The sequence below is a fragment of the Hesperophylax consimilis genome, chromosome 9 (genome assembly GCF_061612785.1).
Source record: "Hesperophylax consimilis isolate HC1 chromosome 9, BYU_Hcon_1.0, whole genome shotgun sequence".
Taxonomy (NCBI): domain Eukaryota; kingdom Metazoa; phylum Arthropoda; class Insecta; order Trichoptera; family Limnephilidae; genus Hesperophylax; species Hesperophylax consimilis.
This window is the reverse complement of record NC_142844.1, coordinates 25,110,710-25,128,604: the sequence shown is the minus strand read 5'-3', so window position 1 is coordinate 25,128,604 and position 17,895 is coordinate 25,110,710. Positions and strand designations below refer to the sequence as shown.

Below are 17,895 nucleotides of genomic sequence, written 5' to 3'. Positions count from 1 at the left end.
ATATTTACAAACATTCCCAGGATACGGATAACCTGACAATATTATTGTATTTATTAACAAACATTCCCGGGATACGAATAACCTGACAATATTATTGTATTTATTTACAAACATTTCCGGGATACGAATAACCTGACAATATTATTGTATTTATTTACAAACATTCCCAGGATACGAATAACCTGACAATATTATTGTATTTATTTACAAACATTCCCGGGATACGAATAACCCTATAATGTTATAGAATATATTTACAAACATTCCCGGGATACGAATAACCTTACAATGTTATAGAATATATTTACAAACATTCCCGGGATACGAATAACCTGACAATATTATTGTATTTATTTACAAACATTCCATTTCTCATTCCACCATTAAAAACGGAAATCGTGGCTTACGCTATTTCCTTGTGTGTAATTTCATCCTGATACTTTTTTTTTTTATTGTTGATACATTATTTTACAATATTTCATATTCTTATTCAGTAATGTTGGCCTCACTGGGTTGTTTACCCGTGCTGAGGCCCCCATTTTATTGGAATGTATCTTTTATTAATTAGAGATTACCCTTACAACAAAACTTGTTGTATTGGTGCATATGTGTCGTTTCTGCCAAACGTCACTGAGAAACAGCGAAAACAAGACAAATAAATGTTTACGCTTGTTTATGATTTTTATTTAAGAAGTGAATACGTTCGAAATGGTTCCAAAAGATAGATAATTATAATGCACTCGATAAGTGTTCAAGCGCATCCTTTTTATCATATTAAATAGAAACTTTATCAAATTCTCTAGAATCATCTTTTATGAAGTTGAATTGTATGCTAGCAATGCATCTGTGTGAGTACTATGTTATTTTCTTTCCATTCAAAACACATAAGTGATTCTTTTAATACATCACAACATTATTAGTACCTAATGTCAGATGTCGCATTGAAAATGACTTGAGTTATTGTGTATTGTTAATTAAAAAAATACAGGTAATCGTAGAATCAATCAATATAAAGTAAAATAATGATTCATAAGATGGTTAAATCACAGTAATAATCAAATAAAATAATTATTCGTTTTATTATTAAATAAGGCGCTCACAATATTTTTTATTCGTGTTTATTCTATGTTTATTAATAAATAATAATGATTTGTTTAGCGCCGTTTTTGTGCATAATCACCTCAAGGGCGCTTATTATACTGAACTAATAATAATAGATTAAAAGTTTTTGTTATTTTAATTGAAATTGTTGTGGTTAAGTGAGAGACGAAATTTTTTGATCTTATGTTTTTATATAAAATTGTTAATTATCAGTTTTATCCCTGATACATTAATGTTCATACACTTTCACGTTCCTACCATTAGATCAGGGTTAACTATATGTATTTTTGTATTTATCAGACTACGGTTTCAGGCTACAATTCTATTATATAAATAGATTACACACCACTGGTAACTCGTATGCAATGTTAGCTGATGTTTTAATGGTAACTGGATAAATCATCACAATGATAATTCATCACATCTTTAAAAAGTTATATAAAGTCATGGAAAGTGATGAAATAAAAACTTTATTAACTGGGTTATGTAGGTTAGGTTAAAAAAAAATTTCATCGTTTCTAGTTACTTTAAATGACTTTTTAAAAGTGTGTTGAATTGTGACTGTGTTGAGTTATCATGGAACCGTTTTTAATACGCCTCTATCGGAATATAAATCTGAACTGATTAAGCGTTTTAGCAGTGCATATATTCATGAGATCACTGCATAAAAGGTTTTTTGTACTTCTATAACTTTGTACTACTGTGTATTATTTTTTCTTGTTAACTTATATAATCTTATGATTTTCCCTTCCTTTCCATATTTTACTATGACTGACAATAATTTTCATGTAAAAAGCATTTGATCAATGTGATTCGGTACTATTTCTTTAACATTATGAATTTAAAAGGTCCGTTAAAACAGATGTAATACTTATGAATAATTATATTTGTTTTTGTTTATGAATCTTTATTTAGGACGGGTTGTTAGGTAGAATTTAAACAATTCATCAAATTTCAACGTTCATGTTCGGGTTCTGTGAAAGTCCCATTCAAGTTCTGTTATTATATCATTAGAGGATAATTACCTGGCGGAACTGAAATAATAACAGAACTTCAAATAATCTTTCACAGAACTTGAAGATTAACTTTGAAATTTGAATAATTGTTCAAATTCTTTAATTGAGTATTAGTTCGTTCTTCGGCATCTAAAAACGAATTGATCAAAGCAACGTTTATTGTGACACCAGACAAATCAAAGGCGAGATATGGAAAAGTGGTTTATTTATGAAAAATCTCGTACATCTTTGAAAGTATCGTTTTTTTATATGTAACTAGCTGAAGTCTCCGGCTTTGTCCGGGCTTCAGATCAGATGTAATTTTCCAATCATTTTAAACATCAAGTGTGCAAAATCCTGGGAAAAGGGTGCGTGGGTGGTTTTTCTAAAAAAGAAAAAAATCGAAATAATGGCATTTCATTTTTTTAATGCAAGAACCCACCGTCTGGAGCCAGTGAGGTCATAGCATCCCCAATTGGGGTATGTTGTCAGGCTGAAGGTGGTGGTGAAGGGAAGAAAATGGGGAAAGGAATATAGGGGAGTACCTGGCTATTTCAAGCAACTTTTCGATTTTTAATTGTGGCCTTTCACCATGGAAATACTGAAAGCATCTACCAGTCGGGAACGGGCTGCAAATCTATGTGTTTATACAATGAATAGTGTCAGTGACGGGCGGTGGATTTGATTTTTACAAATCTTCGTTTTTATACGGAGATTGTTGAAATTTCGTACTGTCTTCAAAAGAAGCACTGTCTACATGAGATTTCGAAAAACCACTCTTTCCCCTTTTCCCACCCCTTAAAAGCAAAATTTGGTGCTACTTTGTGAAATTTTGCACACTTGACATCAGAAGAAAATTACTGTCTACATCGGATTTCCAAAAACTCTCTATGAAGCCTGGGAAACTTCGCAGAATTCAATATGAAATAACACAAATGAATCAAATAAAATTTACTTGCGAATGCCTTGCATGGTTTGAACCCATGACCTCCGGGTTCAAAGCTATGGATCGTGACCACTCAACCACAGAGGCGGTAAATTATAGGTTTTTAATCATATTAGATCATGTTCGATAGCAAGTTCATGCGCTCTCATGTGTCAAGTTGATCCCTCTCCAATCTAGTGTGACAACACGACTTGATATGTGTCCAGTGTCCCTTTGACCACACAATAATACAGCCTTATTATCGTGGGCGGCAGATGTTTCCACAATATCCCTAATTGCCCGGGCATAGGTGGGTAGTATGAACTGGGGTGGACCGTTATTGCATGAAGGAGTTGATTTCGATACAATGTCGGTCCCTTTGGGTTCTCAAATGTTGAACATGACTACATATTTCTAATATTTACATAATAGCTTCAGATTCAATAATGAAGCTTGAATAATGTGAAACAATTAGAGTGATTTTGCGAAAGTGTATGATTTATAGATTTCGCAGCTAATGTTGACAAGAATACAGTTCACGCACTACGCACTCAAATATATTCACCAATCTACACAATGTGCGTTGTTTGGTTGTGTGCCACCCATAATAATTTTATTTGTACATAATATTTACGTTTCAACGTTTCAGAACAAATTAGGTTTTTCACAATTTTTCCCTGATCTGTAATATACACGGTGTCCTCAAACTCGTAGCGTAAAGCGAAAGTCTACATCACACTTGGAGTCGATTTTGTGGTAAAACTTTTTTTCGATTAAATCAAGTCCGAAATTCGTTTTTAAGGTACATTTGAATAAAATCGATGCGCTGTTTGACGTATATTAGACCGCATCAAAAAAAATCTAACCCTTGAGTTGCCTAAAAAAATTTTTTAAGTTTAAAAAAAATATTTTTTGGGTCCTTTAAGTGATGTAGATTTTACAATTTCCCGCTTGTGCTACGAGTTTCCGGACACCGGTATTTATATTTGCCAGCTGCTCTACAGTCATTATGAACAGTCACACACATTCAAAAATCGTTATAATGTACTTTAAAAATTATAATTGTTCCAACTTGCAGTAGTTAAGAAAAGATTTACAAATTTATGGCCTCTTGAACAGAGCCAAAAATAGTGTGAAGTATTTATACTCTATCAGTATTCGAATGTGTAAATTTTGAGACCCCTGCTTCAAAATAAAATAATCGACGGTCTACCCTAGTGGACAGTCCACGCGTCACCGAGGTCACACTCGGATCAGCGGCGGATTTAAATGTCCACCCTACCTATCTGTGCAGGGTAGCACACGACACACCACTACAAGAAATGGTCGTGTTTCGTTGTGAACCAAAAGTCTAATCATTCTTCGCTTTATTTCAAATTTAGAAATTCGGTCTTAGTACAACTTCAAAATCAAATGGAATGGCGAATACGATGCCAAGAGATAAATTGGATGTCTCGATATAATAGTCAAAAGGTGCTGTCAGTGGCGATATTGGTTTCCATTCAGAACTACATGGAAGGCATTTCTATTTGAAGGCGTGTTAACTATCCACTTCACACTACGGAAAGTTACCATTTGAATACATATGATATATTGTTTGTGTAGACGTCAAAGATTGCTTCACTACTACTCGTATAGCTACGAAAATACGTATTTCCCGCGCACTGTGATCTGGCCTCTTCCGATGTTCATGATTTTCCAAAGCAAGAAATATTAGTTTTAAATTTTTATACCAAATTAAGAATTTCGTATTTTTTCACGCTTTGAATTATTAGTTTAATTTCTTATTGTTATTTTCTTCCTCGTGTAGTGGAAGATAGTTGATGGGGGTCAAAGCTGAATGCTGAGATTATTTAGCCAGTCGATGGAGTCACTCTATTCAGCACGAATGGCTTTAAAACTTATTCATAAACAAAGATTATATTTTCCTTGCGTGAGTGTGATTTTCAAAAGAATTTCATCACCGGTTATTAGGATTTGTGAAGCTAAAAGTAAGTATTAAAAAAAATGCTTTCAACAGAAGATTTTATTCTTTTGAATTATGACATCTCTTAAACATTTAAACAAAATAAATACACAAATTTTATTTTTAAAAATTTAAAAATAAAGAGTTATTAGTTACGTATATATTCATGATTGTTTGATATGATTCATAGTTATCGGTTTTAATTTAAAAATTAAAAGTTGATTAAATAATTTTAATTCATTAGAAGGCTGCAATTTCAATTCCCGTCGGCAAAGTATTTATTTCCATAGTAATTATTTCTGAATATTATTATAAAAATCCTGGGGCTTGTAACGTAATTTTGCATTTTCATTCCACTTTGTATGAGAATGACTGACATAGAAAAGAATTCAATAGCGAACATAAAAATATACTCTAGGAAATAATGGCGAATACTTGGGGATTTGATGACTATATTTAAAAATAATTTACAAATGCTTTTGACGTTGATGTAATATTTTGCTTAGGGAAGTAAAAGCATATTTCCAGAAAATTAGAATTTTAAAATGAATGTTTTAAAAATCTCATTTTCTTGTTCCATGCTTTATGATCATAACATAATTTATTCTTCTTTACAGAATGTTAGTGAACATCATCGATTGAACAAAACTTTTTCATTAGTAAGTGCCCAAACAAAACAAAAAAAGTTTTGGTAGATTTATTATTTTGAGTGGTTTATAAAACGTTCATAAAAATACACCTTTATAATTATTATTTCTTCGCGCGTGGAACATGGTGTATACCACACAAATTGGGTCCCAACCACTGTTTTTTCTTATCTGGTCATGAATAACTACTCCTCAAGGTTGGAGATATGAAAACGAGGTATTTAAGGCTTTCAATCGCGTAATAAACTCAATTCTTTTGAAAAAGCTCATCCTACTTGGTATACACGGTGACCTGTTTAGATGGATCAAATCTTACATTAGTAACCGTAATCAAGTAATCATCAACGGTGTCTTCTCAAAATCTATCGAGGTAAAATCTGGTGTCCCCCGAGGGCCCCGCCTAGGTCCGCTAATGTTTAACATTTATATAAATGACATTGGATCATGTTTTCGAAATTCCAAATATGAACTTTATGCCGATGACATGAAAATATTCAAAGTTATTCGTTCTCTTTCTGAGTGCGAAGCGTTACAGAGTGATCTAGATAGGCTTTGAAAGTATTGCAAAGTTGACTGTCTAGATATAAACGTTTCTAAATGTCACACTATGACATTCACCAGAAATAAACACGTAATTAAGTACTCATGTTCACTCAACAATGAACCTGTCATCTCTAAAACGGAATGTAAAGACTTCAGCGTTTACCTTGATAGCAAACTTATATTTAATAAGCATATTGACTCAATCGTTAATAGGTCGTATAAAATGCTTGGTTTCGTGCTACGTGTAAGTAAAATATTCAATATTCCGCGTACAATTGTAATGTTATATTTCGCATTAGTCAGAAGTACACTGGAATATGCATCGCCTATTTGGAATCCACAATATAAACTTTACATAGGTAGTATAGAACGTATCCAAAACAAATTTATAAAATACATTACCTACAAATTCCGCAATAACTTTGAGTGTACATTTGAAACTTATTATCCACAGAATTTTAAACAATGATATTGACTGTACTGAACTTCTGTCCCTTATTAACTTTCACATACCTTTGAGACGTACACGACATACAGTGCTATTCCACACGCTTAATTATAAAACAAATGCAGCATCTAATTCGCCAATTAACCGCGCTCTTCATACACTAAATAATATTTGTCTTAACTCTAACATTGACATTTTTTTCGGATTCACTGCCCAAATTCAAACGTTGCATCATGTCAATAATTTAAACTATTCAATGCGCATACAAACAGACACACACACACACACACAGACACTCACACATACATTACACACGTCACACACACATCTATAAACTACACACGTCACCTGGTAATTAAGGAATAAACATACCACTTAGCATATCATGTCATAGGTACCCAACATGAAATTTATTATTCCTGTATATTGTTTCATCTCTGTAAATCATGTACTGTTTGTTTCTATAAAATAAATAAATAAATAAAATGAGCGTGGAACACGGTGTATACCACACAAATTGGGTCCCAACCACTGTTTTTTTTTTCCTCGGAAGATTTTTTTTAATGTATATACGTGTTTCGGGCTGATAATTATAGCTTGAAATTAATTTTTATTTCAGTTCGGTTCAGTGCCGATAAATCGTCGTTTATAGGAATATAATATTTAAACTTTCATACAAAAACAATATTAGTAGGTACCATAATTCATTTTCTATAAAATTTAATTGTATGTTCTACATTACCTACCTTATTAGGTGTAACCTGTTTTGAGGTAGCTGATAATAAAAATATTTCATTGCAGTGTTATTGACAGATTAAGTGAGAAATTTATATAAATATGTGAAGGAGAAGAATTAATAAAGTATGCAGTAAGCAAAGAAGAAGAAAAATTGTACATTTTTAGGCATATGGTTAAAAAGAAGATGATTAGATAATATATAAAGATATAAAGTAACGTAAAGTGAAAATGCAAGATGATACATTAGCAATGCATTGATAATAACAAATTCTGTTTCCTTGTTATCTTTTCTCATTGGCCAGTTTTTTTTTCTCATTCTCAGTGATGTTTTTATTTTTATTATTTAATAAATATTTAGAAGATGCAGTGCATTTTCTTTTGACTATCACACTAGGCTAATGTGTCCGTGTTAATATATACAAACAAACATATAAAAACAATCATATGAGAATAAGAAAATCTAAGATAAAAATATACAAGAATAAATAAAACTAAATGCAAATATAGAAATTAAAAGTAAGGTCTGAAATAAAATTACACTACGCAGGAATACGCAATAATATTTCACTAACCACAGACAATCGAAATTAGTATGTTTGCCTAGTGAAAAATCACGGGATATATATTAATATAATTCCAATTTTGAAAATGGCAATTAAAATAATCTTAATATTAAAATATTATAAAATAGTTTAGTATTAGTATTATTATATTTTTAAAATTATTATTTAATTTTTTTGTATTATTTAGTATTATTTAATATTAGTTAGGTACCTTCTCTATCGCTTCACGGGCAGTTCCATTTTTGAAAACGACTTAAATTCAAAGAAAATTTGCGTTCATTTAATGTAAATTTAAAAAAAACCTCCAAACAGCATTCCCAAATATGACATATGCCCCGAAAAAAAAATTTCTCTACACATAATCTATGAAAACATTAGGCACCAAAACAACCAAAAACTTTAATTCCTTTTTATTATGTGTGTATATTTTTATCTAATTTTATTTTTATTATTTCTGTCTCATGTTAAAATTATACTACCTATGTACGTAAACGCCCTCTGGCCGTAAAATAAAATAAATAAATTTAATTTAGTGATTGTTTTTTTAAACTATCGTAAAAAGAAATGGATTAAAATTAATGTTCTTTCAAAATAATAATAATTTTTCAAAACGTTCAAAATTACTTTTTTAATGTCAGATGCTAAAATTCTGAAAAACTGAACATCAAAGCCATTTATATTTATCGATACAAATAATGGTAAGGCAAATGTTTGTAGGTCGGGACCGCTCATTAATTGCGCCCATTAGAATACCTTCACTAATGGGCTATGACATTCGTCACTTTATTTCTTGATAACACAGTTTGTTTGAAATGTTTATTAAGCGCATTTAATGTTTCCCTATCTGGCTTGTGTTTAACGTGGACGCACCTTCAGTCAGTGTGGAACTACGCTCCGGTTTGTGAGTGGAACCCATCTACTCTTCCGTTCCTCTCCATTGTTCAATTTTGCAGGCTACCGACATCTGTAGTCTAGAAATTTGAAGTTACTACGTTTAACCAAAATGGTGTGAGTCCTTGCTTAGAAAATAGTGTCAATTTGGTCGGTATAGCAGGTTTCATTTTTACTGCTAGACATCACAATGACAAGTGTTTTATTTACATGTAGTGGGTTTTGAAGTCTTTAAAAAGGCTCGCATTATGTGTTTTTTCGTTCTTTTCTCAACAATAACTCGATAATAAACAAGCTCATAAGTCAGAGCGATCGTAGCAGTGTTATTCGCACAGTTTCTTTATAAAATATTGTACCTGTTTCAATAGTTTGAAATAAATGTAAAGTGGTATCAAGAAAACCAGTTTTTATTCAAAAAGGATCATCCCCAATTTTTAACATTTGGTCCTTCGAGCCGGATTACGATCAGGAGATTGTATGTAAAAAAAAAACAAAGAACCAGCAGCCAAAAGGATACAAAATTGATTGAAACTGGAAATCATTAAGGAAAGTGGACCACATCGCAAATCTGAGATAAGTATTCAGTGCTTTCCTTCCTATCATCCATTTTATGTTTATTCAGGTCTCATGTAATTTAAACGAGATTAATCTTAAATAGAGTCAATATTATAAATAAAATCACTACCCACTTGAAAATAAGAATATAATATTATTGAATAGTGTTCTCAAATAGTATTGTCAAGATTGTCGTGGTATTCTTTCAAACGGGTGTTTGCTAAAATAAAATAATTGTCAACCGATATTAACAAAATATAATTAAAAATGGAAAATATGAAGTCATTAATAAACAAACGCGGCGTAATCAAAGGAAAACTAACCCGATTCGCGGATTCCTTAAATGCATTGTCGGTAAATGAAATTAAATTAAGATATGAGCGGGTGAAATCATTGTTAGATGAATTCGAAGCAGTTCAACAGAAAATTGAAATGTTACCGGATTCAGACGAAATTGAAAATTATAGTCAACGAGAAGCTTTCGAAAACCAATATTTCTCAGTTTTGGCAACGGCCAAAGGCGCGATCGAATCCGTCGATCAAAGTAAGGTGGAAATTAAACTACCCAACCTCCAATTACGGGAATTTCATGGCGATCAGAAAAATTGGGTTAATTTCGTCGAAACCTTCAAGACTTTAGTCCATAGCAATAGTAATTTAAGCAACGTACAAAAATTCTTTTATTTGCAATCAACTTTAAAGGGAAACGCATTAAAGATAATTGCTAATCTAGAAATTTCTGAATTAAATTACATTTCCGCTTGGGAATTATTAAATGAACGTTATGCAAATTTAAGAACTACCGTTCATAAACACATCCAAGCTCTATTTTCATTAAAAGACATGAAACAAGAAGAGCCTGTAGCATTGAGGTATCTAATTGATGAAACAAACGTTAGTTTAAAGGCATTACAAAATATCGGGGTCAAGGTAGATCAATGGGATCCATTGGTTATTTATATAATATCAAATAAATTAGACACAACTACCCGAAAAAATTGGGAACAATATATATTACAAGACGAATTACCGACGTTAAAGGAATTCTTAAAATGTTTATCTGCTAGAGCCCAAGTATTGGAACTGATGAACGCTTCTGAGAAAAAAATTTCTAGCTTACATAAAACACAACTAGGCAACAATAATTGCAAAAAAGATTCATCAGTATTTTTAGCGGTAAAGGCTAACAGCTGCATTTATTGTAACGAGAAAGGTCACCATATTTATTATTGTAAAAAATTTCTGAAATTAAAATTACATGAGAGGATTGATGCTACGAAATCAATCCAAGCTTGTTTTAAATGTTTAAAGGTGGGTCACCAGGCACAGAGTTGCAAGGCAACCTTTTCTTGCAGGCGTTGTGGCAAAGATAATCACAACACCTTGCTACACAATGAGGTACCTCTGCGGGAGGCCTCCAATATGGATGCTGATAACGAGGTTTCAGTATCGAATTTTTCTGCATCGGATAAAGCAGAAAAAATAATATTATTGTCAACTGCCAACATAGGAGTTGTGGGTAGTAACAATAAAATTTTTAAAGCCCGCATTCTGATTGATTCAGGGGCCCAGTCAAATTTTATGAGAGCAGAATTTGCTAATAAATTAAATTTACCATGTGAATTGATAAACAAACCCGTTTCTGGGATCCATAATAACATCACTCACATAAAAAAGAGAATTTCAGTGGAGATGAATTCGCTTCATACTGATTATAAAAGTGAAATATCATGTCTGATTTTACAGGAGATTACAACAAATTTACCACAAGTGACAATGGCGAAAAAAGACTTCAAGTTACCACGAGGATTGGAGCTAGCTGACCCGAACTTCAATATAGCTGCACCCATCGACATCCTGTTGGGCGCGGAGAGCTTTTGGGAAATCCTAACCAACGATAGATTGAAACTCGAATCGGGACCAACACTTCAACGTACGCAACTGGGATGGATCATATCAGGACCAATCCACATGTACCCAAAGCAAAGGCCTGTATCAGATTGTTGTAATTTATCTATAAATAAAATAAGTCATCAAATAGAAAAATTTTGGAAATTGGAGGAGATTAATCCCACTAAGATTCTAAATCATGAAGAAAAGGCTTGTGAAGCCAGTTTTGCTAGTACTCATACTAGACAAGACGACGGTAGATACGTAGTAAGTTTACCGCGTCGAGCATGCATTGATCAGCTGGGAAGTTCATTGCTCACTGCTGAAAAAAGATTTAAAAATATAGAAAGAAAATTTGTGTCAAATCCCGAATTGAAGACACAATATATACAATTCATGCGTGAATATGAGGAATTAGGTCATATGGAGGTGTGTGACCAGTCAAAGGGGGATCGTGAATCCTATTTTTTACCTCATCACGCTGTAATAAAAGAATCAAGCACTACTACTAAAGTGAGGGTCGTTTTTGACGGCTCCGCCAAAACTTCAAATGGAATTTCTCTCAATGACGCCTTGATGACAGGACCTGTTATACAAAAGGACTTATACACCCAACTATTGCATTTCAGGAAACATCAAGTAGTACTGACGGCTGACATCGAGAAGATGTACCGCCAGATTAATGTGTGTGAAGCGGACCGTGACCTGCAGAAGATAGTGTGGCGCGAGTCGCCGCAGGAGGTGCTCAAGCATTACCGTCTGAAGACAGTCACATATGGTCTGGGGCCTTCCTCTTTCTTAGCCACTAGAAGTCTACGGCAAATTGGTATGGATAACAATATAAATTTTCCTAGAGCTAGTCAGGTCATAGAAAATGACTTCTATATGGATGACTTGTTAACCGGAGGAGATGACATGGAATCCTGTAGAGAGTTAAAAGAGCAATTAATCAACATCTTTTTGTCTGCGGGGATGACCTTGAGGAAATGGAGGTCCAATGTCTTGGAGTTGTCAGCCGAGTCGGGCCAAGCTAAGATTGCCGAATCAGGCAATTCTGAAAAAATTATTACTGACAATCCAAAGACTGAGAAAATATTAGGATTAATATGGAATAATGAATCTGATTATTTTTCTTATGTAATAATGAAACCATCAAGTCGAACCGAGAGTAAAAGACAGATATTATCTTGCATCGCATCAACCTTCGATCCATTAGGTCTTCTAGGACCGATTATAGTTGTAGCCAAATTGATAATGCAGAAGTTATGGCAGTCTAAAGCAGCGTGGGATGATCCATTGCCTAATGAAATATTAGCACCCTGGAGGTCCTACCTTCAAGAATTAATTCAACTAAATGTGTTGAAAATACCAAGAAAAATTATTTGCAGGCAATCTACATATCTACAACTACACGGTTTTTGCGACTCATCTGAGAAAGCTTACGGAGCCTGCGTTTACATGGTGTCAGTGGACCATGTCGGTAAGCGGCATTCACATTTAATAACGTCCAAATCAAGAGTGGCGCCATTGAAGTGTATTTCCCTGCCCAAGTTGGAGCTTTGTAGTGCTGTGCTACTGGCTAAATTAATTAAAAACGTAAAACAAGCGTTAAATATAGTGGAGATCGACACACATTATTGGTGTGACTCCATGATAACGTTGTGCTGGCTGAAAGGTCAACCTACGAGATGGGCTACTTTCGTTGCAAACCGAGTAGCCGAAATACAAGAACTTAGTGATCCAGATCTATGGAGACATGTATCATCAGCCGACAATGCAGCAGATATACTTTCAAGAGGAACCACTACAGATAAATTGATAAATTCTGCAATATGGTGGAATGGACCAAGTTGGTTGACCGAGGGAGTCAACGCTTGGCCTATATCAAATATTTCGTGTTCAAACCCTCCTGAACTCAAAGGCAAAAATATTCTATTATCCACAGATATTCAAGAATGGGAGATATTTGAAAAATTCTCATCATTTATTAAATTGAAAAGAGTTACTGCGTATGTATTGCGATTTGTCAATAACTGCAGAAGTGTTAAGGGTAAAATTTCAGACAATTTAAGTGTGGCTGAATTGGAATCAGGCTTGAAATGTCTATTGAGATCAGCTCAAATACACGCCTTTCAAAAGGAATTGAAAGAATTAAAAAACCATGGCATCGTCAACAAGAAAAGTAATTTAAAATCTCTTAATCCCTTCTTACATGATGGTCTAATATATGTAGGCGGTAGGTTGAATTTGGCTACACATTTATCTTACCAACAAAAACACCCAGTTATCTTGCCGGCTAAACATAAGCTAACTGAATTGATAATACGTCACTACCATTATGTAAACCTACACGCAGGACCTCAAGCTTTGTTAGCTAAAATACGATTAAAATTTTGGCCCATCTTTGGTAAAAATACTATTAAAAAGATATTACATAAATGTGTTGTATGTTTTAGATGTCGTCCCCGAACCGGTCATCAAATCATGGGAAATTTGCCACCCGAAAGAATTACGCCGAGTCGTCCTTTCGCTATCACCGGAATAGATTACGCCGGACCAATTCTAATTAAAAGTGGGACGCTGAGGAAGGCTTCCCTCGCAAAATCGTATTTATGTATCTTTATTTGCTTCTCAACCAAGGCCGTTCACTTGGAATTAGTTTCGGATTTATCTAGCAATGCTTTTTTGAACAGCTTAAAAAGGTTTATATCCCGTAGGGGACAACCTGAAAAGATCTTTTCCGACAATGCTAGTAATTTTAAAGGAGCTAGCAGCAGACTCAAAGAGCTGTACACCAGCTTGAGCGAAAACAACGACAATATTCAAAATTATTTAGTGAACAGAGGTATTGAGTGGAAGTTCATAACCCCTCGAGCCCCTAATCAGGGAGGTTTGTGGGAAGCAGCAGTAAAATCAGCAAAATTCCATTTATATAGAATCACTAACAATTCTTCATTAACATTTGAACTCTTATATACCTTAATTTGTCAGATTGAGGCCTGTTTGAACTCCCGTCCATTAACTTCCTTATCCGACGACATCCATGATTACCAACCTCTTACCCCAAACCATTTCCTTATAGGCACTGAATCCTGTATCATTCCTGAGAGAGACGTCCGGGCGATACCGGACAACAGACTAACTCAATATCAGAGGATCAGTTCGCTAATTCAATCTTTTTGGTCTAGATGGAAGCAAGATTACCTGATGGAACTACAAAAGAGAACTAAATGGCAGACCAGCACTCAACGGGCACTGCAAAAAGACGATCTGGTGATTTTAAAGGAAGATCATTTACCTCCACCTTTATGGAAAATGGCCCGAATTCTGCATACACACCCTGGAGCGGATAGAGTAGTACGAGTTGTTACATTAAAAACACCTCAAGGAGTCTTTGTGAGGCCCATCACAAAGATATGTCTGATGCCCCTGGATTCAGACACTAAACCTGTAATTGACGTCCCGGACCTTACCAAGGATTGATTATGTACATTACACTATGATGCTTATCTTCTCGACTCCACCTTGGATGGATCAAGCAGAAGACCTGAGAAGAAAGAAGAAAAAAAAGGAACAATAATTGTGTTGTGTTCAGTGTAAACTATATTATTTGTGTTATTGAACTATTTAAATATGTAAAAATTAGTATGCAGACGTGTGTAATTTAGTCATTTTTGAATTTTTTTTTGGTTATTTAATAGGATTAATAATTTTCTAGTTATTTTTAGTTAATTAATAGAGTAATTCAACAGCATTTATACAGTTAAATTTATAAGTTTACCAGTAGGGCATAAAAAAAGGGGGTTTTATTTTGTTAATTTCTGCTATTTTGAATTATTTTGTTAGTATTTTTGCGGTATATTTAGATTAAGAATTTTTAGTTTATTCTGTTTGGTTTATAGTTTATTTTTAAATAGATTATCATTCAAAAATTTAGTGCAATTTTTGAATCCCGCCCCCTGGCAATATGTTCAATTTTGCAGGCTACCGACATCTGTAGTCTAGAAATTTGAAGTTACTACGTTTAACCAAAATGGTGTGAGTCCTTGCTTAGAAAATAGTGTCAATTTGGTCGGTATAGCAGGTTTCATTTTTACTGCTAGACATCACAATGACAAGTGTTTTATTTACATGTAGTGGGTTTTGAAGTCTTTAAAAAGGCTCGCATTATGTGTTTTTTCGTTCTTTTCTCAACAATAACTCGATAATAAACAAGCTCATAAGTCAGAGCGATCGTAGCAGTGTTATTCGCACAGTTTCTTTATAAAATATTGTACCTGTTTCAATAGTTTGAAATAAATGTAAAGTGGTATCAAGAAAACCAGTTTTTATTCAAAAAGGATCATCCCCAATTTTTAACAAAATAAAACAAAATAGATAGATAAAAAAATATATTTCATGAATAAGGAACGGAAATTATTTTAAAATTATACCATTCCTATAGTAACTTAAAGCCTCTATTATAAAGGATTTAAGATTTTCAAGGCCAAAATTATTTATGTTATTTGTTATTGGGGTGTTACGCCGTGTTGCGCTAACTCCTTCTTTAGCCAACGTTTCGGACAGCATTGCAGTCTCCATCCTCAGGCCAGATGTGTTATCTATTATATATTATTAAAAATCTTTAAAAACAATCGTCTTTCTGTGAATAAAAACATAGTTTTTTGAGATAATAATAAAAATAGCAAGAGTAATTGTAATTATTATTTTTTTGCTTTTGGAATCACAAGGTTTGATCTGATACAGCAAATGTTAAGCGATTACGAACTCCAAAGTAGCTATCTATATCACCTATTACCGTGTAACTTTGTTCGTATTTAGTTTTGCGGTAAGACAAAAACACCACTTTAAATTCGGTATAGTTCCGGGGCGTTCCGGTTGATAATATTGCTAAATACAAGCACTGATTCCCATACAAAACAATTTTTTGTCTATATTTTCCTCCTAGGTGGCTACTATCTACAATAATCATATAAAATAAATAAATCAATATCAATATTTTGTTATCTTTAGTATCATGTAACACGACCGTATCTTCTGAAAAGGGTAAGTGCGGGCAGAAGTGCACATCGTTTATGATCTTATGCATTTTATAAATATACATTTGCGAACCGAAACGCTAGCCAAACCTCGAACTATGGGAAAGGAACGAAGCGACAGCAAAGGGTGCGAAACGCTGCTTGCGGTTGTTTTGTTCCTTTCCCATAATTTAAGGCTCGGCTCGCGATTCCGTCCGATAATTTTTTTTTTTTTTTTTTTTTTTTTAAATACATAAACGGCTTATTTTTAAATACAACATTATGTGACTATGATTATCACCTAACCTCACCTCACCTCACCTGACCTAACCTAACCCAAACGAACCTAACCTAACACAATCTAACCTAACCTAACTAAAATAATCTAACCTAACGAAGATTCTTCCCAAAATGTATTACGTGCCTAGTCGAAACCACGTCAACCCAGGCCAGCACACTCATCAATGGCCTGCTAATTATATACTGATATTTGTAACTGGCGCCAAAACTACAAATTATATTTTTTTATGATAAATATGACAAGTTTAGTGCCAGTTGCAGACGTAACGCTTCGTCTCGGTCAGGGCCTAAGTACTTCCGCCTAGGCCTGAGAGACCCGGCCTAGGGCCCCAACATCGGGTGGGGGGCCCCGGTCAGAGAACAATTTTAATTTTAATTTTTTTAAATATTAACTTCCCACAGGTAGGAAACAAGTTCCTTAAGGCATTATATGCCATCTTTGGTAGGTTAGTTCTTATCTTTTATAGTTCTTTGGTTAAAAAATATTTATTTTATGTTTTTACAATAATGGAGGACTCAGCTAGCAGTGGTTTGAACGACGCGTAGGTGGGAATCCGACGTATTTACACTTGGCTACTTGCCGGTTAAGCGATATTTTGTAAAGTTTTCAGTTTTATGTGATACTGAAAGATTTGCGTTTAACAAAATGCTAGGGGATTTCCGTCTAAATATTGTTATATGAAAAATAAAAATTGGTTTGCTCTTTTTCCATGTGTTCGTGAATGTTCCAGTGAAGTTCCAGTTCGTGTGTGTTCGTGAATTACAGTCCCTTCACCCTCACCACATACCTACCCCAATTGCAGATACTAAGAATAGAGGAAGTTGACTGATTATGTTCCCATGGGAGTATGAGTATGTTACAAGTCATTCTTCTTTATTCCTTTAGCTACTTCATTAAGGCGAAGCTTAATCATAAATCTCTATTTTCGATTAATCTTTATAACGAATTGGTTTAGATTATGAATACAAAAACATGCTTTAGATAAATTGAACGTTTACTATTGTTTCGCTTGAGTAGAATACAAATAAAAAATTGATTATCTCAAAAAATATAAATGTAAACTACTAAAAAAAATGCTTTTTCAATTGAAATGTATGAACGCACAAAATTGATAGTTTAAAAAAAATACAGTATTATAGCTAAATTTTCTGTGACAGTCTCCCTTCATTATATTTTTTGCTTTCTTATAAAATTATTTACAAAATAAATAAAAACCACATTTTTGCTTGAAATCGAGCGTTTCTAGACCCCGTTTTTCAGGTGATTTTAATGCCTGTTACCTATATTCGTGACGCTATTAGGTGTACCAAGAAT

General features: G+C 33.6%; 1 protein-coding gene across 4 annotated transcripts; it reads left to right on the top strand.

The window, feature by feature from the left end:
- The first annotated feature begins 9,881 nt into the window (after nucleotides 1-9,881).
- On the top strand, nucleotides 9,882-14,510 carry LOC149421093 (uncharacterized). Of its 4 annotated transcripts, none has more exons than XR_016302634.1 (2): nucleotides 9,882-12,088; nucleotides 12,651-14,441. XR_016302634.1 is itself a non-coding variant. In XM_089635802.1 (2 exons), exons 1-2 carry the CDS (start codon nucleotides 10,216-10,218, stop codon nucleotides 14,468-14,470), a joined length of 1,893 nt encoding a protein of 630 aa, XP_089491928.1. In that variant the 5' UTR covers nucleotides 9,882-10,215; the 3' UTR covers nucleotides 14,471-14,510. The 4 variants fall into 4 exon arrangements, 2 of the variants coding, with proteins under 2 accessions (XP_089491928.1, XP_089491927.1); XR_016302635.1 differs by having other exon boundaries at nucleotides 9,882-13,498; nucleotides 13,719-14,441; XM_089635802.1 differs by lacking the exon at nucleotides 12,651-14,441 and adding an exon at nucleotides 14,451-14,510.
- The last annotated feature ends 3,385 nt before the right edge of the window (nucleotides 14,511-17,895 follow it).